Source organism: Tupaia chinensis, unplaced genomic scaffold (genome assembly GCF_000334495.1).
Source record: "Tupaia chinensis unplaced genomic scaffold, TupChi_1.0 Scaffold142716_1, whole genome shotgun sequence".
Taxonomy (NCBI): Eukaryota; Metazoa; Chordata; class Mammalia; order Scandentia; family Tupaiidae; genus Tupaia; species Tupaia belangeri.
The window spans coordinates 6,159,995-6,186,276 of NW_006202562.1; the positions used below are offsets into that span (position 1 = coordinate 6,159,995).

Genomic DNA, 26,282 nt, shown 5'->3' on the forward strand with positions numbered 1-26,282 from the left:
TTAAAATATCTAGACACAACATCACAGAGCTCACTCTTGACGACACACGTTTTTATGAAGCCTAAGCAAGGGCAGCAGTGTCACACGGAATCCTAAGAAACTGCTGATATGGGACCATTCTGATCTCCCCTAAGGGTGATCTCATGTGGTTCAGCCCACTGCAAGGCTCCAAGTAACTCTGGTGTCATGTGGAACAAGGCAGAAGGCGGATAGCGGAGGTTCTGCCAAAAGACTTTGGAGGTGGGCTGAGTAAGTGCAAAGCAGTACTGCAGGGAAAGTTAAAGGAGACAGTTGCAGGCTTGGAGCTGCGCACAGAGCCAGGTGTGTGCTGTCATAAAATACAATAAACAAGGGCCAGCAGTTAGCCAGCAGTCAAGGCACAGGACTCCCACATGGCTGAACGCAGTTCGAGTCCTGGTCCCAGTGGCTTGAAAAATCACGCTGGGCACATGTACGTGCACGCTGAAAGCCTCAGGAGGCAAATGGAAGAGAAGGGATTGTGGCATGGCCATCCCCACTAGGAATGATTTTTTTGCTTTCCCTCTTACTGTCTCTGTCTCTCTCTGGTGAGTGCACACACAACCTATAGCAAAAATCCTTAAATACAGTATATCTGTGGTTTCAAGCAACACAAGGCCCAGACAAAGCAAGAGAACTCTAAACTTGTACCAGGCTCTCCTAGATTTTATGACACCAGAGACTTTCATTTTTTTTTTTTTTTTTGGAGAGATTTTTCACTGTAGGGCGCGTGCGCTCGCCAGACAGACAGAGAGAGACATAGAGACAGAAAGCGAGAAATCACCCCCCAGGGGGGATGGTCACGCCGCAATCCCTTCTCCTCCATTCTCCTCTTGGGATCTTGGGCACGCACGCACACGCGCCCGGCGTGAGTTTTAAGCCACCGGGTCCGGGACACGAACCGCGGTCGACTACGTGGGAGTCCAGTGACATAGCCATTACGCCAACTGCTGGTTCCCGAGACTTTCATTTTCATTTCCTTAAGAGTGGGACTAGGAGGGACCAGCAGTTGGCGTAATGGCTATGTTGCTGAACTCCCATGTAGTCAACCGTGGCTCAAGTCCTGGACCTGGTGGCTTAAACTTGTGCTGGGTGTGTGTGCGTGTGTGCCCAAGATCCCGAGAGGAGAATGGAGGAGAAGGGATTGCGGCATGACCATCCCGCCTGGGGGGTGATTTCTCGCTTTCTGTCTCTCTGTCTCTCTGTGTCTTTCTGGTGAGCGCACGCACCCTATAGCAAAAACCTCTCAAAAAAAAAAAAAAACAAAAACAAACAAACAAAGAGTGGGACTAAGATAAGATAGAGAACACCCAGTTTAACTTGAGTTTCATCTAGAAAACAGATATATTTTCTTTATTTAACTTGGCAACTCTGCTCAGGAGTAAAGGAAAGTACCCAGGTTCCCACATGGTCACCACGATGGTTTGTAGGGACCAAAAGTGCTCTCAGGAAGGACAGCGTGCTCTGCACCTGTGAGACACATTTCGTATCTGTTTCTGGTGAGGACATGTGTCAGCCTGGTGACTGCAGCCCTGGAACACAGGCTGACACACTTGGATTTGAACACCTTTAGAGTGTGCACATGAGCTATTAGACCACACACCCGCATCTCACACTCAATACATAGCTCCAATACATTGTATGTAGTTACTTAGCGACTCTGGAGGAGAAATCTACAAAGGACCTTACATGATGCCCATTTGACCAGTGAAGATACTGAGGCACAGAGAAGCTACGTAAATCGCCCAGGGTAAACAGCAGCTGGTAAACAGAAGAGCCAGTCTCACTGCCTTTACCACCGTGGTATACCGCCTCTTCCAAGTGAGCAGACACGTGCCTCTGACTTAAGGCTCCAGGCAGAACTTCTGCATCTGAGGTTTTGCTTTTATCCTTGACCTGAGTGCTGCATATTCCTCTCGTCCTTGGAGAAGGTATGACTCTCCAAGGTGAGCAAGGCCATGGGGCAGGGGAAGGGTGGTGTGCAGAAGGAAGGGGCTGGTGGTGTTTGAAAGTGCCCAGGATGGGAGCTCCAGATGGACAGGTGACAGCTCCAGATGGAGAGGTGACAGGAACAAGGTCTAGTGGCAGGTAGAGAGATGGAAGAATGCACTTTTCCATTTCCTTGTTCCTCTCCACAGAGGGAGCTCACCTCAGGAACTCCCTGCTTGGACAGCTGGTGTGACAGTGTCCCGGGGCCTGTTTCTACTGAGTCACTTAACGCTCCGAGACGACTAGCTGATGAGGAGCACACAGCATGGGCCCTTACTCTTGATTTATGGGCCCGCGGACGAATGTCTGAGAACACCGCAGTCTTGGAAAAGAGTGTATAGATCACGTCTTTCAAATGACAGGCTGATTTGAACCCAGTGTATCTTTTGATTATTTTCACAGTATTGGGGGTGGGGAGAGGCAAGGAAGGTGACTCCAGACACAGAGACACATCTGTCTTCCTTTCCATTTTCAGTTCCCTGCTGTGAAACTCACTGTGTGGCACGTGGTGACAAAGCATGCTCCAGCTTAACAATCTGATTGAGACCTTCAATATAATATTCAAAGACATTTGCAGACGTCCTCGTAATTTCAGAGGCACAGCAGGGATGGTGTTGGGTCAAGCTTCCTGTGGTCCTAACCTGCCACTCCTGTCTAAGAAGCGGGCCCACCGGGAATCCCACGTTCCTGGGCACCAGCTCACCGTCACGGACATTCTGGCTGGGAGCCTGACCCAGGCTTGCTCAGATGGTCGTTCTCACACCTGGGCTCTGACTGGCTCCCGGAACTATGCTGTGGCTCAGATTCAGGTGTGTGTGTGTGGGGGGTCTTCTGTTTAGGGAAGTGGAGGAGAAAAAAGGGAAGGAGGGGAAGAAGGGCATCACGGTATCTCTCTCTCTTCCCAAAGAGAGACCAAGGCCAATTACAGGCACAAGGCGGTGACTTCCTGATGAAATAAAATACCCAACACTGGTGCCAACTTCCTCCTCCTTTCTGACTTCCTGTCTGCTCAAACACTCCGCATCTAAGCCGGATGTCCTGGGAGAAATCCTGGCTTCATTTGATTCGGTTTTCTTTTTCTTTTTAAATTTGCTAGAGGGTGTGCACTTGCCAGAGAGCGACAGAGAGACAGAGAGAGAGAAAGAAGGAAATGAGAAAGCACCCTCCATGGGGGATGGTCACGCTACAATCCCTGCCCTCCATTTCTTCTTTTGGGATTTTCAGCACACATGCACACGTGCCCAGTGTTTCCCAAGCTGCTGGGTCCGGGACTCCAACTCAGCAGGGGGTTACGTGGGATCCAGCCGCAGGATCCACCATGCCACAGGCTGGCCTGGTTTGGTTTTCTTCAAAGCAGCAAGACTTGAACCAAACACATATAAGGGGGCTTCAAAACTTCATGGAAAAATGGAACTGAAGTACGAGTGTAAATTTCTTGAAATAGTACTTTTCATATAATGCATTTTTCCATGAACTTTAAAAAGACCCCCCCCCCATATGTATATATTTTATACACACACACATATCTATATGGTGGGGTCTTCAAAAAGTTCATGGAAAATACATATTACTAAAACACAGGGCTGGCAGGTGGTGTGGTGGTTAAGGGCGCTGGCCTCCCACACGGCGGACCATGGTTCGAGTCCTGGACCTGGCGGCTTGCTTTCTCACTTTCCTTCTCTTTCTCACTTTGTTCCTCTCTGGTAAAATTAAAATAAATGAAGTTAAATAAAGTAAAATTCTTAGAAAAAAAAATTAGGCATAAATTTTACATTTTTTTCTCCAAAACAGACTCCTGCTTTAATTGAATTCTTTCCATGAACTTTGTGAAGTGCCCTTGATACACCCATATATATGTGTGCACATGTATATAATATGTGTCTCTCTCTCTCACACACACACACACATACAATCTCTCTTTCTCTCTCCCCCTAATTCCCAGGCTGGAGTTTTCATGAGGTGGTGCCCAGGAATATGGGGTTCCCTGTGAGACAGGCAGGTTAGGGCTACAGAAACCTTTCCCCAACACAATTTCTGATTTGCTCATAGTCTATGAAATTATGAGTAGGTCTGCAAATGTCTTCAACTAGTATCCTGAAAATCGTGTTTTAAAGAAAACAGAGACATGAAACAACAAGGTCAGAGTATGGTTTCAGATATCCCCGGGAGCCCTGGGGCACGAGCTGGAGGTATGAGGAGAGCCCCTCTGCATCTCTGGGTGCGGGTGCCTGAGCTCACCTGAAAGTCATCCACGGAAGGGATGGTCCGGTTGGTGGTTCTCCGTTTGTGCCATTGCCTCAGGGTGTCTCTGGTCTCTGAGCTGAGCAGCCGAGCCGCTTGTTCTTCCTGGAAATTCTTGATCAGAGAAAGTGCTCCGTAGGCGCTTGTCAGGTAATAGCCTCCTGGAAAGAGCAGAGAGTGAGGTCTCCAAACGAGTCATCCCCTGGTGACAGCAGTGAGGTACACAGCCCTGGAGCCACTGCGGCTGTTCTCAGTTCCTTCCTCACACATCTCCTGGTGGGACCCCAGAAGCGGTCATGTACTCCTTCACCCATGGCCCCCACCTCCACCCCACAGTTACAGAGAGGCCGGTCTGGTGGGTCCGTCAGGGCCGGGGCAGGATGACGACCCCGGCAGACAGCCATCCTGTTTTACTGATGGGATTTCCATTTGAGAGGGCGGGACAGGCAAACCCTCTCAATTACTAACATGCAGTTGTGAAACTGGTTTGCCAGAAAAGGTCAGGGTGCTGAGGCCCAGGAGGGGAGGTGGGCCGCTGTCAGGCATGTGAGGGGAGCAGGGCCAAGCTCTCCAGGCTGGCATTAGTTAGCCCATGGGTCCTTGGCAATACTTGTTCTTTTATAAGGTGATATTTTGTTTTAAAAAAGTTTGTTTCTTGTCTGAGAGAGGGAGGGGGGCACCCACAACCTGGTGTGACTCCCCAGCAGCCTCGGTAGGCCGAGATCACCAATTGCACGCACACCTAGCACACACAGAGAGCCCTCAGGAGGCCAGCCCAGAACCTGTCTGCATGGTGTTACTGCAGCATAACCATGGCTGGTCTACTGGGTGGTTGGAAAAGTCATGATGCAATTTTGTTCTGTTTTTTCTATGCAAAAATACATCATGACTTTTCCAACAACCTAATATTTTCTCAACGTTAAGGACACTTTGAAAGAATTGCAGCATGTACAAGTGTGTTCACAAAACTAGAGGCCCTTCGAAATAGCCTCTTTCTTTTTGCTGTTTTTTTTTTGTTTGTTTTTTGTTTTTGAGAGGTTTTTGCTATAGGGTGCATGCGCTTGCCAGAAAGACAGAGAGAGACAGAAAGCAAGAAATCATCCCCCAGGGAGGATGGCCACACCACAATTCCTTCTCCTCCATTCTCCTCTGGGGATCTCGGGCACGCACACACACGCACCTGGCATGAGTTCAAGCCGCTGGGACCGAGACTCGAACCGTGGTCGACTACATGGGAGTATAGCGACATAGCCATTATGCTAACTGCTGGTCCCAAAGCCTCTCCTTTCTTGATTCCCTTTCTATTGTCACATTGGGACTAACATAACATTTAGGAAAAACTAACGTTCAAGGGCAGGCAAGCAATGGTACATTTAGAATTGATAGCTTGTGTTCTTGGAGAGTGTTAGTAGACCTTTGACACTGTAAAATGCACATGTATTTGTTCATATTTTTGTTTTATAATGAAATAAAGTTAGGTGCCTGCCCATGAACTTTTAATCTCTGTGCTAGAGAATCACTAGGGGGCAACCTGAATTATTACTTTTTAAAATTACCTAATTGAGTACGGTATATTTTAAATTTAGAGACATTCTTGGTCAAAATACCCATTGGATCAAATGACTCTGTACCATCAGAGTGTACCAAGCAAGCCAGGTACAGAGCAGGAAGTAGGTTTGTAAGAAATAGAATTTGAGTCCTTGCTCTTCAGAAGTTTATAAAGTGGATTAAAGAAAACAGACACTGGCAGTTCAATGGTGCAGGAAGCAGAAGTTAGCTGTGGTTAAATGAGTTTTGAGCAGAGGCCATTCACGGACATAGTACTGAAGGGTTCGTGAAAGACCTGGCAGAGCCGTCTCTGGATAACAAGGGTCACCATGCAAGATGCAACTGCCCCCTTTAACTGGATGAGCTGCAGGCCCTGAGAACCTGCACTGGACGCGAGCTCCAGAAAGAAAATCACTTTCCAGACTGCTATCACATGTCCAGTTTCACCATACAGGGGAATCTGAAGCATTTTCTTCACCCTGTGGCCTATGGTATAGGTTCCCTGTGGCAGCCCTCACCATGCCTAGTCCAGAGGCTTTTAAAAAAATGTATTTGTTCATTTCTTGAAAGAGAGAGAGAAAGAGAGAGAGAGAGCATCCCCAAAAGGATCTTGATGCCATGATCCACACCCTGCCTCAGACTGCCCCGATCACTGGCAAACATGTGCCTACTGGAGTCAGGGAGGTCTCTGGATGCAAACCTGGAACCTTCCCACGCAGGTCAGCCTTGCATGATGTCACTAACCACAGCCAACCCCAAGAAGTCACCTGCTCTTCCACAGAAGGAAGCCAGCAGCCCAGGACACAGCCTCATCCAGAGACCAGTTTTGAGATTTGATCTCTTCAAAATTCGTGGCCCATGACTGAGTGTGAGACTCCACAGTGCAGGATATAAATGCTACCCAGAGGACCGCAGGGGAAATCCATAGGAACCAAGAGTTTCTGGCGGGCTGTGGGAGGTGGCAGTGTTTGAGAGAGGCCTTGAAGGACTGTTATGGTCCTTAAGGGGATGGCAGGAGCACGTTTGGGTTTCAATTTTTCGACTCCATCGCTCTGACCTGTTCAGGCCACTAAGGACAGAACTCAAAACACTGGAAGCATTTTGAGACACGTGGAAGCAATTAGAGGAAGGTTTTAATGTCAGCAAAACTAGAGCCCTACCACAAGAGCTGTGTGCTTCCAAGGGATTCTAAGGCCTTTTCCGTAAACGAGAATACATGCTTAAGCAGCAGAAAAGAGACCTGGCTGCTGCAGGGCAAACCAAACAGGGCTTGGCCAGGCTGCGGGAGAGTCTGATGAGTGATGCGTGGTGCAGCCGCTTCCTCTGATCCTGCGGAGCTTCTGTGTGACCCTGTGCAGGCCGGGCTGAAACCAGGGCCAACCCAGGGGAGCCTCTTCTCCAAGGAAGCCAGGAAGTCAAGGACACAGCAAAGTGAGAGCCCGCCAAGTTTGAGCACGACCCCCCCCCCCCGCTTCACGCGCTGGCTGGCATGCCCTCGTCCTTCAGGTGGGATTCTGTGGGAAGACTGCAGTGCCCATTGGCCCTCAACATAGTGCCTTGCCCTGGGGCACAGTCGCAAAGGGGACAGGAAATGGCTGCTTATCCTCCCCACCGGATGTAAGTGCACATTTGTGCTAAGTACACATCCAGGGCAACAGAATGGGGTCTTCTTTCTTCTGTATTTTAAAAAATAATTGCTACAGGGCACATGCATTTGCCAGACAGACTGGGGGGGTGGGGGGCTAGTTGTGAGAAAGCATCCCCTGGGGGGATGGCCATGTGGTAATCCCCTCTTCATTCTCTGCTTGGGGTTTAGGGTGTGCTGCCCATGTGTGATGTGTTTCTCAAACTACTGCTTAGATGGAGGACTTGAATCATCCAGCTGCCTTAACTACCAGGCCATCGGCTGGCCCAAGGAACATCATTTTTTTTTTTGTCTGTTTACTTCTGCCATGAGCAGGGAGACAGTGACAAAGAGACAGCATTCCTGACAAGGCACACTGTGACCCACCCCTAGGCTTCACCCAGCCCAGACCTGGGCATGGTGTGTGCTCTGCACACTCAGGGAGGTCTCTGACCCCAGCCAGGAAGTCCCCAGTGGGCCAGCTTCACAGAGCACTACTGTACTGTGCCACCCTCTAGCCTCCCAGAATGGAGATTTGAGAAGAACTGCCATGCCCGTGCCCGAAACCCAAGAGTTTTAGAATTAAATGTGATTGAAGAGCAAAGGGAAAAAGGGGCCATACGGTGGCACAGTGGTAAGACACAACGGTCTGTGGGGCAGGCTCACATGGGAAGTTTGTCAGTTCAGGGTCAGAGACTTCCCCGAGAGAAGGGCATGTTGTGCCCAAGACCCAGCCTGGCCGAGGCTGGGGAGTGATCTCAGCATCAGGACCCTGCCGAGGGCTGTGTCAAATTGTAATAATAATGTGGTAGAACAAAGGAGAGCAGGCATGGAGACTAACATGATTCTCTTCCCCCGATTCCCAGACAGAGCAGGCAAGGAAAGAGCAGGGAGGGTCTCGGGGGATCCTCAAGGAGTGTCTAGTTCCTTAGTCAGGAATATTAATGAGGGGACATAAATGGACAAGACGGTAAAAGGACGACAGAGGCCCATTCACGCCTGCCCGGGGAGGGGGACAGACAGGATGAAAGACAGTCACTAATCCTGAGTCCACACGCGCTGTAGAGCGGGAAAGGCATAACTTGGGGGTCGGGGGAGGCCAGCCCCTCTGACAGGAAAACCAAGGGCTGCCTAATTTTCTTGGAGGACCGAGCAGACTAAGGGACACAGCCTGGGGTCACAAGTTCCCTGCAGGGAAAATCCCAGGATGACGCATTCCCTAGGGAATCTCGCAAGCAGGTGGACTTACTTATTCAAACCCAAACTGAAACTCACAGGAGAAAAGAAAACAAAAATACTCATATCGCCCTCAGGGTCTGTCTGGGATATAGGAAAACGGATTAATGGGATTCACAACACACAGGCCCTGATTTGTTCGCCATTAAAAAGACAACTCACATCAGAGTCCCAGTTGTTTCCAGACTGTGCACTACAGCCCCAAACATGCACATTATGGCCATGACACAAACCCACACCGAGGTGTGAGCAGCATGCTTCCCTGCCAGGACACGCTGGGGTTAGGCAGACACGGGCAGGCTCCGGAACCACCAGGTGAACTGGGAACACTCCACCCAGGTTTCACTCCACCATGGTTTTTTGGTTTTGTTTTTTTTTTTTGGTTATGGGTCTGCACACTTGCTGGACTGAGAAAAAGAGAAGGAGAGAGAGAAAGTAAGAAAGAGAGAGAGTGAGAAAGCACCCTCCAAGAGTGATGGTCACACTGCAATCCCTTCTCTTCCATTCTCCACTTGGGATTTTGGAGACACAAGCACAAACACCTGCTGCCATGTCTGGGACTTGAACTGCAGAGTCGTGTGATATCCAGCCATCTTAACCACCCACCACCCGCTGGCCCAACTCCACTGTATTTTTATTTTCACAATGAGCAGGCTCTATTTTTTTTTCAGACACTACTTTTTTAAATTGGAAAAATAAATAATGCTGCTTTCACTTTGAAAACAAAGTTTAAGCAAAAAACAACAACAACAAAAAACCAAAGCCAAGTTTTCTTCATCCATTTCCATGAAAACAGGCTACTAATATTATTATTTTTGGCAATGGAGATACTCTCTAACAAAAGTTTATAACTTTCTCAGGGAATCAAAGAAACCATTTCTTTTTAAACATGACATTTATCCTATTGAATGGCATCTTTTATTGCCATTAGGCAATCTCAGTGAACTATAATTATGTCAGAATTACACTTTCTCTTGGTGGTTTTCTGACTTTTTCCATTTTTTTATGGTGAACATGTATTACTTTTCTTTTTTTTCAAAGAATTATTTTATTTAACTGTATTTATTTAATTATTCATTTACTTATGTTTTAATTTGACCAGAAAGGGACAGAGTGAGAGAGAGAGAGAGAGAGAGAAAGTGAGAAAGCAAGCCACCAGGTCCAGGACTCAAACCTCAGTTGGCCATGTGGGAGTCCAGCACCCTTAACCACCATACCACCTGCTGGCCCCAAAAAACAGGAAGTACATTTCTAATCATAAAAAAGACAGTACACTCTTTCAAATTAAAAAAAATATTAAACTGGATTTAACCCTTAAGATGTCAAAAAGCACTTAAGTAACTGCTTAATGGGTGCAGGGTTTTACTTTGGGGTGAAGAAAATATTCTGAGGCTAGACAGTGGAGATGGTAGCTGTACCACATTGCAAAAGTACTAAATGCCACTGAATTAATCATGTTAAAATGGTTCATTTTACGTTACATTAATTTTACTTCAATTAAAAAAAGAAAAAAACAAAGCCAAAAAAAAAAAAAGAGGCACCATTCCCCCAAGTTTTTCTATTTTTTCCTTTTTTAGTTTCTACCACAGATTCATGTGCTTGCTGGAGAAAGACTGGTGATGGTGGTGGGGTGTGTGTGTGTGTATATGTGAAAAATCACCCCCCAGGGTGATGGCCATGCTGCAATCCCTCCTCCTCTTTTGGGCATGCATGCATGCGTGCCTGGTGTAATTTTCAAGCCATTGGGTCCAAGACTCAAACCGCAGTTGGCCAGCTGGGATCCAGCACCTTAACCACTATGCTACACACTACTCCCTTCCCCAGCTTTTTCAAAAGCCTATTACCTTCCCCATGTAACAGTGATGGGTCCAGGAGCTCCATCATGTACTCGATTTCGGTGTCCAATTCAAGCATGTCGCACTGAGCTATGACATAGGTGAGAACGGGCAAGAAGTCGTCGGCGCCATACATTCTCCCTGGAGTGAGGAACAAAGAGGAAGATGGGACTATTTTTAACAACATTTTTGTTTTCCTTTCATATCCGACTTGCTGCTTTTATTAGAAAGCAAAGAGTCATTCTGGGGACTTGTGTTATTTATAAACAGGGTGGGTGTTTCTGGAATTCTCTGACCCTCCCAGCTGCGAATGTCAGAGACCAGCCCTTACTCATCATTTTAGAGTAAATGTCTATGAATCAAAGACCACATCACGGGTTTTTCTCTCTGCTTTTATGATTTGCATAAAATAACTCCATAGAAGAGAACACTTTTAACTTTCAGCAAATAAGAATATAAAATACTTAGAAAGTATTTACTTAGGCTCATTCTTGGTGTCTTGTTTCCTACCACTTTCTGTGTACGTTAATCTGAGACACCATGACAGGACCAAACCAGGGGCAGACTTGGCTCTGTACAGATAATTTATCTCAATGTGCCAATTCAGAATATGTCGAACATACACATCGATTAATTAACAATATATGGCAGAAATATTTAGTCTTCTGTTCCAGTTTTCTTTACAGTAGGGCTCTTAATTGGGGCTAACGTGACCGCCCCAGAGAACATTTGGCACTGTCCAAAGACACTTTGTGTGGTCACAGCTAGAGAGAGGAGGTGCAAATGGCATCCAGGATGCTCCTGAACAACCTGCAGGAAGCAGGACAGCCCCCACAAGGAGGAATGATCCTGTCAAAAATGTCATTAGTGTGTAGACTGAAAAACTGCTTCAGAAGAACAGAATCCTACACAGGAATTATTTTGGGAATTTTAAAAACGATTTCATAAACTATAGAAAATACATTTTCTTTGGACGTGAAATCTGCTTGCCCATTTTGTCAATGCTATCAGAGCCCCAGAGCTCAGATGTTAACGTCCTCACTCAAAGTGTAAAACATATACACATTCCCGTCCACTCAAGCCACCGTTAACAGAGCCTGTGTTTCCTCCCGGTGGCTTCTCCACTGAGCCATTTCACCCAGAGGCAACGCTGGTAGCCGTCCATGGAATCACAAGCTCATGGCGAACCTGGAACAATGTGAGGCTCAATCGAATCCACGAATCATGTCTACTCCTGTATCTATGAGAAACACGAAGGGGAAATCCAAGGGCTTATGTTCCAACTGTGCAACTATCTGGTGAGTCCCAATGGCAACGCTTCAGGAGGCAGCAAAGAGGGTCAAGCCATGGAGCTGGCTCTGACCAAGCCTCATTATTACAGGATACTCCGAGTTTCTGACACACGCTCTAGATCACCGAACCTTGCTGGCCAGAACGTAGTCATGAGAATCACTAACAGTTCCATTGCACTTGGGGCTGCTTTATGAAGGAAAGGAGTGTAGCCAACTACAGATGCAGAAACTGCAGCGTGGATGAAGTTGGCCAGTCCCTCAGTTTGTTAACTCAGTCACAGAGGGAGCACTGGAACTCAGACCCCAGAGACTGAACTCATAACCACTACCCTGAATTCAGTCTTTAATCAGACCAGCATTGTACAAAAATCTTGCTGCCCTTATCCGCTTATATTATTTTGGTGCTATTATAATAATCTGTTGCGTGTGACTAGTTCGCCAGATACCAGAGACACATGTGTATTTTGGCAAACCATGAAATCGAGAGACTGAAGGAAGAAATAGGGAATCAGAAAGCCTGAGCTGGACCTGGCCCATGGCTAGCCCAGGAGCAGACTCACCTGAGTTGTTCTCCATGACCGTATAAATGAGTTTGCAGACCCTCAGCAGCAGCATGACTTTCTTTTCCGGTGAATACATCTTCTGCATGGTCATGAACTTGACTTTGATCTTCTCCACGTCCACAAAATCAGGGGTCGGAGCGAAGACCCCCAGCTCCTGTGGATTCCTCTGCCGCACGAGCTGCAGGTTCTCCTTGAGCTGTTTCCAGGAGCCATCGGCCATATGGAAGTCCTTCAACATGGCCTCCACGTGCCCCTTCAGGGGCTTCAGGATGCATTTGTGCATGGCTTTTTCCAACACCACATCTGCCAAAGGAAGCGCACCATGTAAGCACTGTCTGAGGACGGAAGACGCGCAATGTGTGTGTGCTCGGCGCAGCCGGCGGCAAGGCCATGCACCTTCACACCCGGCCAACCAACACTCCCTGGCAGCACCAGGGCTCACACTCCCATATGTTCTCCTGTGAAGCCAAGATGAGTGAACCTTGTCCCCAAAAAGTCTTACAGTCTCTCTCACACACAATCAACACAATTAAAAATACTGGTGTTAACTATTTTCATGCTCTCTTCCTCCCCAAAAGTACAGGCATTCTAGAAGACACTCTTTTTGGAGAAGTTTTTGCTATAGGGCGCATGCGCTCGCCAGAGACAGAGAGAGACAGAGAGATAGAAACCAAGAAATCACCCCCTGGGGGGATGGCCACGTTGCAATCCCTTCTCCTCCATTCTCCTCTCGGGATCTTGGGCATGCACGCAGACGCGTCCGGCGTGAGTTTAAGCCTCCAGGTCCGGGACTCAAACCACAGTTGACTACATGGGAGTTCATAGACATAGCCATTACGCTAATTGCTGACCCTGAAGACATTCTTTTGACCTGGTCCATTGACTGAATGTCCAGCTGACAGGAAAGAAAAGGATTTTTCAATAGAGCGAGTTCCAGATCCCTTAAGATATTCTCCGAGGAAACAGATTCTATTAATACTAATATAATAGGTGATCTTGGATTGGATTCTGGGCCTCAAAAATTCTTTATTTCCTTTGCTATCAAAAGTATCAGTGGGATGTTAGATGAGATTTGGATAAAGCCTTCAGGTTAAGTCATAGCTTTTACATGGCATCAGTGCTAATTTTCTGGGTTTGATAATTGTACTGTGGTTATGAAACAGAATGGCCTTGCTTCTTAGGAAATAGACATGGAAGCATGTAGGGGTAAAGGGACCTATGTTTGTAACATTCAAACGGTTCAGAAACAAGGAGAGTGTATGTGTATATGTAAACAGAGAGAAAGGAGGAGATGAAGCAGATGTGGCTAAGTGCTAACATTGGGGAAACCTGGGTGAAGGGTAGACATATTTCTTTATGTTATTTCTGCAAGTTGCCTGGATGTCTGAAATGATTTCAAAATTAAAAGTTAAGGGAACCAGCAGTTAGCGTAATGGCTATGTCGCTGGACTCCCACATAGTCGACCGTGGTTTGTGTTCCGGACCTGGTGGCTTAAAACTCATGCCGGGTTCATGGGCATGTACGCCCAAGATCCTGAGAGGAGAATGGAGGAGAAGGGATTGCGGTGTGACCATCCACCCTGGGGGGTGATTTCTCACTTTCTTTCTCCATGTCTCTCTCTGTCTGGCGAGCGCACACGCCCTATAGTGAAAAACCTCTTTAAAAAAATTTAAAAGGGATTAGCAGATGGCGTAATGGTTATGCCACTGGACTCCCACATAGTTGACCATGGTTCAAGTCCTGGCCCCGGCAGCTTAAACTCACGCCGGGCACATGTGAATGCATGCCAAAAATCCTGAGAGGAGAATGGAGGAGAAGGGACTATGGCATGGCCATCTCCCTGGGGTGTGATTTCTCACTTTCCGTCTCTGTCTCTCTGGTGAGTATGCATGCCCTATAGCAAAAATCTCTTAAAAAATTAAAAGTTAAAAAATGTTTCAAGGATGTTTTTGTTTAGAGGTAGAAAACACTGAAATATAGGAGACATTTTCCCTCCTTCTCTGAATGGCTCCCCAATGAAGACGGTTTCTTGGCTGATAATAAAATGACCAGTGTCATAAATCCAGAGAGCTAGGCTGAAGAGGATTTACACAATCATGTACTCTCTGCTTTTTCAATACCAATTTTTCTTTAAAAGAAAATATTTATTTTATTAGAGAAAGAGAGATACCCTTCCCAGGGTCTCATCCCACTGCAATCTCCTTTCCCCAGCCCTCCAGGTTGTCAGGATCCTGGGCGTGCACACGGCTGGCCTATTTCATGTGGACTCAGTATCCAAACCTGCAGTCAGGTGACTTTTAGAACTACAGATTCATTAGGTCACTGCTGCACTCCAAGACTGGACCAACACCAGCTCCTCTTTAAAAAAAATTTGCTGGAGGGCACCTACGCTTTTCAGAGAGAAAGAGAGAGAGAGAGAGAGAGAGAGAGAGAGAGAGAGAGAGAGAGAGAGAGGAAGAGACAGGGAGATAGAGAGAAGAAGAGACAGGGAGAGAGAAAGATAAAGAGAGGAAGAGAGAGAGTCTTCCACGGGGACGGTCACACTGCAGTCCCAACTCCTCCATTTTCCCTCCTGGGATTTTGGGCATGCATGCACAGGCACGTGGAATGCTTTTCCACCTGCTCTGTCCAGGACTCAGACCACACATTTAACCAGGTGGAATCCAGCCACCTTAACCACCATACCACTGGCTGGTCCAGCTTTTCACGTCTGCATATTCTCGTCAAAGCTACCTGGGTCCTACCACAGCAACCAGTATATGACACATCAGTGCGATTCCATTTGGGAAGCCCATGGATCTGCACACATCAGGACTGGAAATAGCTGAATTATCTCCCATGCCTTAGGAATTCCTGACATCGAATTGGATCATATTGAATTCAAATTATTATCTATTTTTGAAGGCCAGGGACAAAGAGAAATCTAAGCCAGATGGACAAACACCAAAAAACAATTTTCTCACACCCCCAAGTTCAAACAGAAGCCAAAAGTTAAAGCTAACCCCACAGTAGTCGGATTCCACAGCTCCAGATCTTCTTAGTTCTCCCACCTCCACAAACTACCCAGGACATGCCTTTGTTTAAATATAGAACTTTATGTGACTGTGGAAACCAAAGCTGGAGCAAAAGCGGTTACAAAGAAGGGAAGCAGAAGGACATACTCACTTCACACCTGGTATTCAAGCCAATGACCTGGTTTACATCGGTTATTTTGCATTAATAACCTTGCATGAGTCCATAGCATCTTTGATTTTACTCTGTATGGTCATTACCATACAAAGTCAATAACAGCAATTCCTACTGAGTGCTCAGATGGGCAAGGCTCTAAGTACTTTGTCATCTACTCCTGCGGTGACTCTATTATTGCTGCATTATGCCCATTTTAACGATCGGGGGATGAAATGTTTAAAAAGTTGCTTGAGGGACCAGCAGTTGGCATAATGGCTATGTTGCTGGACTCCCACATAGTCGACCGCGGTTCGAGTCCTGGACCCGGTGGCTTGAACTCATGCAGGGCGCGCGTGTGCGTGCGTGCCCAGGATCCCGAAAGGAGAATGGAGGAGAGGGGATTGCGGCGTGGCCATCCCCCCTGGGGCGTGATTTCTCTCTATCTCTCTGTCTCTCTCTGTCTGTCTGGCAAGCGCACGCGCCCTATAGCAAAAACCTCTCACAGAAGTAAATAAATTAAATAAAATAAATTAAAAAAAATAAAAAAATAAAAACTTGCTTGAGGCCATGCAATGACTAAGTTGCCAGAAAAGTCATGATGAAATTTTTTCTATGCAAAATTGTGTCAGAATTTTTCTGACAACCCACTATTTTAAACGACCATTCATACTGTTTTTCAAAGTAAATGATGTCCTACAGCAAAACTTCTCATAAAAAAAAAAGAAAAACCCTTCAGGCTATATATTAATATATAAGATATATATGAAACAAATGCATTTTTTCTTTAAACTTAGGTACCACTCCCAATATATCTCATTATATGTGCACAATAGGCTGTCACACTGCAATCTAGCTGGTCACAGCCAGCCCGGATCACAGGCACATGTGTGTTCAGGAAGATCCTGGGATGCGAACCCAGGACATTTCATATTTGGGTTCAATTGTGTTCCCATTGTGTCACCGCCTGACCCTAGCATGTTTTTTAAAAGGCCATAATTTAAAAATACTAAAGACTGCTATCTGCATCCTTTTTTTTTCCAGGGATTTACCCCTATATCCTCCCTTCTTCCACCACCCCTAAATCCTTAACAAACATAAGGATTAAGGGACAAAAATTTCGGATGAAATGAGGGTCCCATGACCCCACTGGCTCTCTCGGTAGGAAAAGCAAAGTTCCTTCCTTACGTAAAGCAAGAGGGAAAATGATTTGAGGAACACAAGAAGAGCAGAGAATATTTCTTTCCTTTTTAAAAATTATATATAAAACAAAACTTTTTAGACATTTTGCCATAGGGTGCATGCACTTGCTGGAGAAAGAGAAAGAGACAGAGAGAGAGAAAGTGAGAAAACAACCCCCACACTCGTGAAGGGGGGTGGTCATGCTGCAATCCCTTTTCTTCCATTCTTCTCCTGGGATCTTGGGCACACATGCACACATGCCTGGCATGATTTTCTTTTAGGCACACATGCACACATGCCTGGTGTCATTTTCTTTTTTGGGGGTGGGGTGGGTGGGTGGGTTTTCACTATAGGGTGCGTGCACTCGCCAGAAAGACAAAGAGAAACAGAGAGATAGAACGCGAGAAATCACCCTCCAGGGGGATGGCCACGCCGCAGTCCTTTCTCCTCCATTCTCCTCTTGGGATCTTGGGCATGCACGCACATGTGCCTGGTGTGAGTTGAAGCCACTAGGTCCAGGACTCGAACCGCGGTCGACTATATGGGAGTTCAGTGACATAGCCATTACATTAATTGCTGGCACTAGGTCCAAGACTCGAACCACAGTTGGCCAGGTGAGAGTCCAGCAACGTAACTAGTACACCATCTGCTGGCCCTGAGCAGAGGATATTTTAGAATGTGGACCGGCTCAGACAAAGAGGGAAAGAACAGACTGGTCATGTTTGTAATAAATCTGATTCCTATTATTTCTGGTTGCTTTAATTCAAATAAAACTAAACAAAAAAAATTATACTATAAGACTAATGACACTATTCCAGGCACTTTACATACACTGATTCTTCAGATTCTCAAACAAACCCCATGTGGGGAGGATCATTATTTCTTCATTTTTACAGATGAGGAACAGCTAGCAAGAGAGGGAGCCAGGAATTCTGGAGTTCTTGGACAACTGTATTGACATAAACCAAACATATAAAACAGACACCTGGAAACACCTGAAACTGCCAAAGAAAAACAAATAAAATGATTATACCTTTTCTTAAAGTTGATTAATGTCTTTTCTATTTTTCTAATAAGGAGAAGATGCTAGAGAATGGTCTTTGAATTGTACAAATGAAACCGTAGCTGTATTCTCTGAATGACCAAATGTGGAAACAAGTTTTCTGAAAATATCTAAAGAGGTCATATCAGTTGGTCCCAAAGATCATCCCTAAAAAGGGAAGTGCGAGAACCCAGCAATTGCTTGGGTTCTCCTTGCCTTAATATTACTTAACATGGTAATTTACAGGAAGTGTTCAGTGTGTTGGTCTCTAGACAAGTGATTCACTCTCGTCACTCCTGCAGGCATTGATTCACTCCCCTACTGAGAACAGGAGACAGCCTTGTCCCTTTTCTTTCACTCTGACCTACAGCATAAATCCAGAGGTTAGAGATCAGACAAGGAAGCATCACAAGACTGGTTAATGCATCTACTTTTGTGTACTTTCTGCTTTCCTGTGGCTGGCTAAAGGGAAGTGAGATTGGAGAGGCAAAGGCGAAGTCCAGAAAAGGTTGTTGTCTTAGAAAGAGCACAGCGAGCCATGAGGCCCAGCTGCCAGCCTGGCTTCATCTTTCTAAGCAACATTGGCCAAGTCACTTTACCTCTCACTGCCAATGTCTGCACTGCCATTGTAATCATCATCCATGCAAGGTAAGACAGAACTAATAGTCCAAATCTGAGTTGGTGATTGTTAAAACAATGCAAAATAGACATCAATATTCTTCAGGGGATTCTAACAGTACAGAGTCTAAACAATTTAATATTAAAAATGTACAGGTTATAATCTAAATTCCTTTGACAAAGATAAAATATGAGGTTAGTTTATATGACCTCTTGGTTTATTTTAGCTCTACCATTCTGATTATTTTTTAAAAAAAAGAAAAAGGAGGAAGTTGGATAGTGGCATATCAGTAAAGCGCAACATTGTGGGAGGCTGACCACATGGGAAGGTTTCAGGTTTGTTTGGGAGACCTGCCTGAGTACAACAGGCAAGTGTATGCTCATGATATGGGACTGGCTGAGACTGTAGGTAGATGGTGGCATCAAGAGTCAGTGGGTGCTGCCTTTCTCTCTCTTACTCATAGAAGAAATAAACAAACTACACACACACACACAAAAAAAGACTAAAATATGGGCCAGCTGGTGGCATAGTGGTTAAGGCAGCTGTGTCTCACATAGCCAACTGCTTGGTTAGAGTCCTATACCTTCTGGCTTGAAAAATACATTAGGCATATGTGTGTGCATGCCCCAAATCTCGAAAGGAAAATGGAGGACAAGGGATTGCCGCATGATCATCCCCTCTGGGGGTGCTTTCTCACTTTCTCTCTCTCCCTCCCTATGTTTCTCTGGCAAGCACATATACCCTATAGCAAATTTTTAAAAAATGGCTAAAAAGGTAAAGCACTAGAAATAAAAGCTAATGCATGATAATAAGATATAGGTCTTTTTTGGGGGTAAGAAGTCAAATCGTGAAATTTAATTTAAATATTTGTGCACTTCCTATTCTAAGATTATATGTGTTTTCTTGTTCATTCTTACTTTAGTTCTGTGAAGTTGGAACTACTGTCATTCTCCTTTCACAGATGGGACCTGAGGCTTAGAAGTTAAATGATTTTTTCCAGGATGGATGAGATGCAAAAAACGTTCCCACTCCAGACAAATCAGGAGCTGGCATGATGGGCCACTCTGTACAGAAACGGCAAAGTGAGCTGATGGTTCTCTTTTATCACCACAGGGCATGTGTACTTACCTGGGGGGGGGGGCAGTGACAGGGAAAGCAAGAAATCACCCTCCAAAGGCGGATGGCCATGCTGCAACCCCTTCTCCTCCTGGGATCTTGGGCACACACGCGCACATGCCCAACATAATTTTCCAAGCCACGGAGTCTGGGACTCAAACCGCAGTCAACCATATGGGAGTCTAGCGATGTAACCACTAAGCCACAGGCTGGCCCTGCAGGTGCTTTTTCCTCTCCCCTTCTCTCTTTCTCCCTCATAGAAGAAACGCATGAATAAACAAAAAAATAAAAAAAAAAAAAAGTCACAGGTGCTGGTGTTGGAGATCAGACTGGTGAGCTGGCACCAGGGCATGATGCTGTCCACAGCATCTCATGACACATGGAGAAACTGAGGCACAGAGATATGGAGACACATGACCAAGCACACACAGCCCGTCGGCAGTAGCGTGGGCACTCGGAGCCAGCAGTGTGAGCTGAAAGATTCCTCTGAACCACACACGCTCCTGCCTTTCAGTGAGAACTTTCTCCACCCCACCCCAGCAGAGCTGCCTGCTGAGGAAAGTGGAAGGCGGTACCCTGACAAGCCCTGATGGGACCCCGGGCCACCAGGGCAGTGCTCATCCTCTTGAGAGAAGATCCCAGCCTCAGTTTTCTTATCGGTCATGTGGGAGGTCCCGCGGGTACCCAGGAGGTGTGCTGACCTCAGCGGTTCCCTGCATCCTCCTTTAAAGGGGGACGCCTTTGGAAAGGGACATCAGGTTGAATGAGTCAGACCAGGGTTTTTGTTTTGTTTTCAGTATTGTCTGTGGTTAGCTTGGTTTGAAATGGGGACTGAAAGTCTTTGATCAATTAATGAAAAGCCCACCTTTCTCATCGACAGTCATAGCTACTTTTGTTACTCCTCCTTGGTTCCTTCCAACCACAGATATAAAGACAAGTCTGGAAGGCCGGCCCTCTGGGTTTCCTTTGCCACAAAACTCCTAGTTTCTCGACACGGCCTCATCTGCCCCTGCCTCACAGTCTGGAGACCGTAGATGGGCCAACCATCTGGAGCGGTTGTGTTTTCTCCAGAGCAGTAAAATCCTCCTGATTTTAGGTGAGAAGACACGGTGCACAGTGAGGCTAGGCGGTCACCGAAACCCGGTGCTGCATCTGGACAAAGGGGGCATGTGGCTCATCACTGGGGAGGGCCCAGGGCAGGCTACTGTGCACGCTCCCCTTCTGTCTTCTCTAGGCCCTGGATCCCGCCTGGTAACCCTGGTCCACAGGTGTTTGGGGTCAGCACCTATTTTGATCAGTTGGCACGTGGGCTAGAGGCTCTGTCAAATAATCTGTCTCTTGGGGACAGCAGGTGGCATGGTAGTTACAGCACTGGAGTCCCACATGTCAGACTACAGTTTGAGTCCCGGATCTAGTGGCTTGCTTTCTCACTTTCCTTCTCTCTCTCTCTCTGATACTATAGCAAGCACATAAATAAATAAATAAATAAAAGAATTATAAAAACAAACAAACAAAACAAAACAAAAAAACACAATAATTTGACCCTACCCTGTCTGGGGCGATATTTCTAAAATGCTCTCCACCACCTGATGGGCTCGGGCACCTCCTGGAATCTTCCCTACCTTGTCCTCCATTCCTAACCCCCGCCACGCCGTGTCCCTGTAAGGAGCCCATGTCCTTGCTGAAGCAAGGATTGCAGGTTCTCAGTGCCTGTACACTTTTCCACGTGCTTGAAGTGATCCTCCTTCTGTCACTGGTGAACTCCTATCTCTGTGGCTTTTCTTCCTTTGATTTTAAGTTCATTGATTTCTTTCTTTCACAAGCAAGAGAGACAGAGAGGCACCTCAACAGGGTCCCCGCAATCCACCTTCAGCTCCAGCCAGCCCCCAATTATGCACTGGGTGTGTTTAGGGATGTTTCCAGATATAAACCTGGAACCCTCCATGTAGGCCAGCCTTGCAGAGCATTGCGTTGACACCGTGCCCCTGTCCTGCTCCTCTCTGGGGCCTCTGAAGAAGCCTGCCTGCCTTCGTCTCACGGTTTTCCCAATTTCCTGGTGCTTCTGCCATGATACAGAGCAAAATAGACCCTCTCCTGGATAGGAAGCTCCGTGAAGGCCAGACTTGGGGTCGTGACCAGAAGCATCAGCAGTCTAGCACAAGGCCTACGTGTGTGTGTGCTCCAAAAGTGTTGCTCAAGTGAAGAGAAAACCCTTCCTTTGGGTGACTACATGAAAAACATGTTCCTTGTCCTTACCACTGCAGAATGCAGGTGTGTAACTCTAGCAATGAGACCTCTCCCAGGTGTGGGGCGACAACAACCCCTATCCTGCAGCGCGTCCTGTAACTTGCATCTAGAAGTATTGCCAGCAAAGCACATCTTGCCCCACCACATAATAAAGGGCAGTTAGTTTATCATTTTAAGGACAACCCCACCAGCCCAGCAAAGATGGTGACAAAATAAAGATGGCAAACACTGGGGCTGTGTGTCCTTATGTTTTTGTTCACTATGGTGAACTTCAAGGCCACCATGCAAATACTTTAGGCTATATTCTTGTGATAGTTTGTGTAAGAAATCCATCATACTGATCTCAGTGTCTTCTAGTAAGAGGCCAGTAGAAACCAAGGCATCTCTCTTATAGAAAAAATCTAAATAATTTATGGGGCTCTTCCCGCCCCTGGGGGTAGGGGTGGAGGTGGGTGGGAAGTACCTGGTGACTTGCTCCTAAAGAATAGTGTATGGACAGAGGGAACATTTAATTTCACAATTCATAAGGCAGAAGTCTGGCAAACACGGCCTAGCCAGGCAATCAAGGTGAACAACAGCGGAGACCGGGTACGCTCTGCCAGGATGTACCTCACCCGTGGTCATTGTCCTCATCACACCACAAACAGTGAGGGCCCAGTACGGCACACACTTCGAAGACACTGCACTCTGCAGGCTGGGACCACCTGGGAGGCCTGGGTTCAATTCCTCGTCCAACCTAAAGGCCAGGTGCGGTGGAAGAGCCTGTAATCCCAGAGACTCATGAGGTGAAGGCAGGCGGACTGCAAACTTGCAGGTGGCCTGGACAATAGCGTGAGAGGCTGTTTGAAAAACAGCTGGGTATGGTGGTGCAGTCCTAGTCCCAGCTGGGGGGTGGGGCGGGGCTGAGGCCCTGGCAAAACCCTGTCTTTAAAAAACAAACAAAAGGAAGCAAACATGAAAGGCAGGGTACCTACCTGCCACATGGGGGGTAGGCAAAGCTGCTGCCATTACTTCGTGCTGGTCCTACTTGTACTGTGGCTGACCCTTGCTAAGCTTTTGTTTCCTCATCTATAAAAATGGGGATAATAAATAGGCCCGCCCTAGGCATGAAGAGGATTATAGAGCATTCTATAGATAAAAGTTGCCCTGTCAACCATAAAGAACCATTCACAGGGCAGGGATTACCAGTGCTTCCACTGGACTCTATTAAAAACACAGTACACATTTAATGCAAGAGGACTTCAAAACATTCATGGAAATATGAGATTAAATTACAGGTTTATTTTTGGTGCAAATTCATACTTTTTTTTTTTTTGGAGAAGTTTTTGCTATAGGGTGTGTGCGCTCACCAGACAGACAGAGAGACAGAAAGCGAGAAATCACCCCCCAGGGGGGATGGCCACACTGCAAGCCCTTCTCCTCCATTCTCCTCTCGGGATCTTGGGCACGCACGCACATGCGCCCAGCGTGAGTTTTATGCCACTGGGTCAGAGACCCGAACCATGGTCGACTACATGGGAGTCCAGCGACATAGCCATTACGCCAAGTGCTGGCCCCAGGTTTTTTTGTATTTTTTTAAGAGAGATTTTTGCTGTAGGGTACATGCTTTCCCCAGAGAGACAGAGAGATAAAGAGAGACAGAAAGTGAGAAATCACTCCCCCAGAGGGGATAGACATGCCACAATCCCTTCTCCTCCATCCTCCTCTCGGGATTTTGGGTGTACATGCACCCAGCATGAGTTTTAAGTTGCTAGGTCTCAGACTCAAACTGTGGTCAACATGTAGAAGTCCAGCGACTATAACTATTATGCCATCTGCTGGTCCCAGTTTAAGGTTTTCGTTTCAATCTGGCACTAACACATCTCTGGCAACATCACTTAGACTGCCTATTTGCCTAAATAAATGGGCAGATAACTCGGGTTTGAACAAACTAATTTTTTTTTAAGACAGATTTTTTGCTAAAGGGCACATTGCTCACTGGAGAGACAGAGGGAGATATAAAGACAGAAAGAGAGAAATCATCCCCAGGGGGTTGGCCACGCTGCAGTCCCTTATCCTCCATTATCCTCTCAGGATACTAGGCATGCACACATGCCTGGCATGAATTTCAAGCCACCAGGTCCAGGACCTGAATCACAGTCAACTATGTAGGAGTCCAGCGACCTAACCATTACGCCATCTGCTGGTTCCAAACTGTGAATTAAATACGGGACCAGCAAGTGGCATGGTGCTTAAGGGGCTGGACTCCCACATAGCTGACCATGGTTCGAGTCCTGGACCTGGCAGCTTGATTTCTAACTTTCCTTTTCTCTCTCCCTCTGTGTCCCTCTAGTGAGTGCATGTGCCCTATAGCAAAAAATTTTAAATAATAATAAATTAAATAAATAATTTTTAAAAAGGTCACACTAGACATTGAAGTTTGAGCCAAACATAACATTCATGTTTTAAAAATTCATCTGAACCAAAGTAGTTGTGACTATTTAACTCCTAGGGAATCACTTCAGTCATCCCTTTTCCATGCATGCTGTACTCTCTGGTGTCGAACTAAATTTTCAGTATCATTTCTGTGTTAAAGAAAAACACTTGGGACCGGCAGTTAGCATAATGGCTATGTCGCTGAACTCCCATGTAGTTGACCACGGTTCGAGTCCCGGACCTGGTGTCTTAAATTCACGCGCTCTGGAAGTGTTCTAAAGAGTATTCTAAATAGGGGACCAGCAGTTAGTGTAATGGCTATGTCGCTGGGCTCCCATGTAGTCAACTGCAGTTCGAGTCCCAGACCTGGTGGCTTAAAATTCACACTAGGCGCATGTGCGTGCGTGCCCAAGATCCTGAGAGAATGGAGGAGAAGGGATTGCGGCGTGGTCATCACCCCTAGGGGGTGATTTCTCATTTTCTATCTCTCTGTCTCTCTCTCTTTCTGGAGAGCGGATGTGCCCTGTATCAAAAACCTCTAAAGAAAAAACAAAACAAAACAAAAAAAACACTTGGGGACTGGTACCAGCGGCAGTGGTGACACAACATCCTGTGAGGCTGGATCTGCACGGGTAGGTCCAGGGTCCACATTTCAACGTCTCTCTATATGCTGGGTACACGTGCACACGCCCGTTTTTTGGAATGGCTGAGGTTAGGTTAAAGGTGGGTCGTGGTGGGAGGACCCTGTTGCGGGTGCCTGCCTCTCTCTCTCTCTCTCTCTCTTTCTCTTTTTCTTTGTCTCTCTCTCATGGAAGAAATAAACTTCAACGAAGCCAGTAATTTGGATGTGTGCATTGATGTGCCCTTTGAAATACATGGGGACTGGCTTTAAAGATAATTCTTCGAATAATTAATACTCTTTAGGGTTTTAGCAATTAAAGAGGGAAAAGCAATGTTGTCTTATTTCTCACTATTAACTTTTAGGACTCTGAACAGTTGGTTGTCTTATATCACTGCTGATAATCTGTGGTGAGTAGTATAAATGAAATAGAAGATTTGGGATTACTAACACATTTGGGGTTGGAGAAACTTTTTTTCTTGAGACGAAACTTAAAAATGGGATTTCCCAAGACTGACATTAAGTCATAAATATATGTATATTTAATGCAAAGTAAAATATTAACCACAACTTTGCAACAAGTTCTGCAAAATGGAGATTCCTTTACCAGAAATTTTGGGCAAATTTCTCCTGTTGGTTGAAAAAGACTGATGCAAGAATGGTAAGATGTGAAAATCCACCAATGAGGAACATGTGTTGGCATAACAAGTAATGTCACACACTTACCTATACTCCACCATGGGGAAGCCAGTAATGAGTATAACTCGTTCTGTTGAAGTAACTGACCCCAGGGCTTTGCGTAGGGCTTTATATAGGGCCCAAACACTGTGTACACTTCTGTGAAAGCATTTGTGTGTTTCTCCATGTAGCATTTGGGGCATGGGGGTAGAGAGCTATCCAGAACAAAAGCCCAATATGTGGCCCTAGAGTGAATAGTGTTTGCTCAACAGGAACAACCAGGCCTCACCCTCACAGGCTTCATTCTCCAACCAAGAGAGTCAAGCTGATGTCAGGCAACTTATATGTATTCAAGAACTGCTAAATGTCAGCGCTCTGGAAGTGTTCCAAAGAGTATTCTAAATAGAGGACCAGCAGTTAATGTAAAGGTTATGTCGCTGGGCTCCCATGTAGTCGACTGCAGTTAGAGTCCCGGACCCGGTGGCTTAAAACTCATGCCAGGCGCATGTGCGTGCATGCCCAAGATCCTGAGAGAATGGAGGAGAAGGGATTGCGGCATGGCCATCTCCCCTAGGGGGGGGGATTTCTTGCTTTCTGTCTCTCTGTCTCTCTCTGTCTGCCTGGCAAGTGCATGCACCCTATAGCAAAAACCTCTGCAAAAACCAAAAAAAAAACAAAAAAAACCCAAAAAAAAAACAAAAAATAAACCGGAGTATTCTAAATAGAATGCAAACTCCCCAAATTAGGACATAACCATTTATAGTGGCATTCTTTTCATTTTTGAGATTGATCATTTATCATTTACAACAGCCCAAAAAGTGCTAGAAAAGACAGTGACATCAGCACATGGCG

The 26,282-nt window shown here is 46.3% G+C and overlaps 1 protein-coding gene across 1 annotated transcript in view; it reads right to left on the reverse strand.

Moving 5' to 3' along the window:
- Positions 1–26,282, reverse strand: part of RIN2 (Ras and Rab interactor 2) — a 37,166-nt gene that overhangs the window by 1,036 nt on the left and 9,848 nt on the right. Inside the window, exons 5-7 of the mRNA XM_014582171.1 lie at positions 12,344–12,649; positions 10,501–10,632; positions 4,246–4,409 (exon numbers count right to left, since the gene is read on the reverse strand). Of these exons, the coding sequence (XP_014437657.1) occupies positions 4,246–4,409; positions 10,501–10,632; positions 12,344–12,649 (602 nt within the window). The remainder of the gene's footprint in view (positions 1–4,245; positions 4,410–10,500; positions 10,633–12,343; positions 12,650–26,282) is intronic.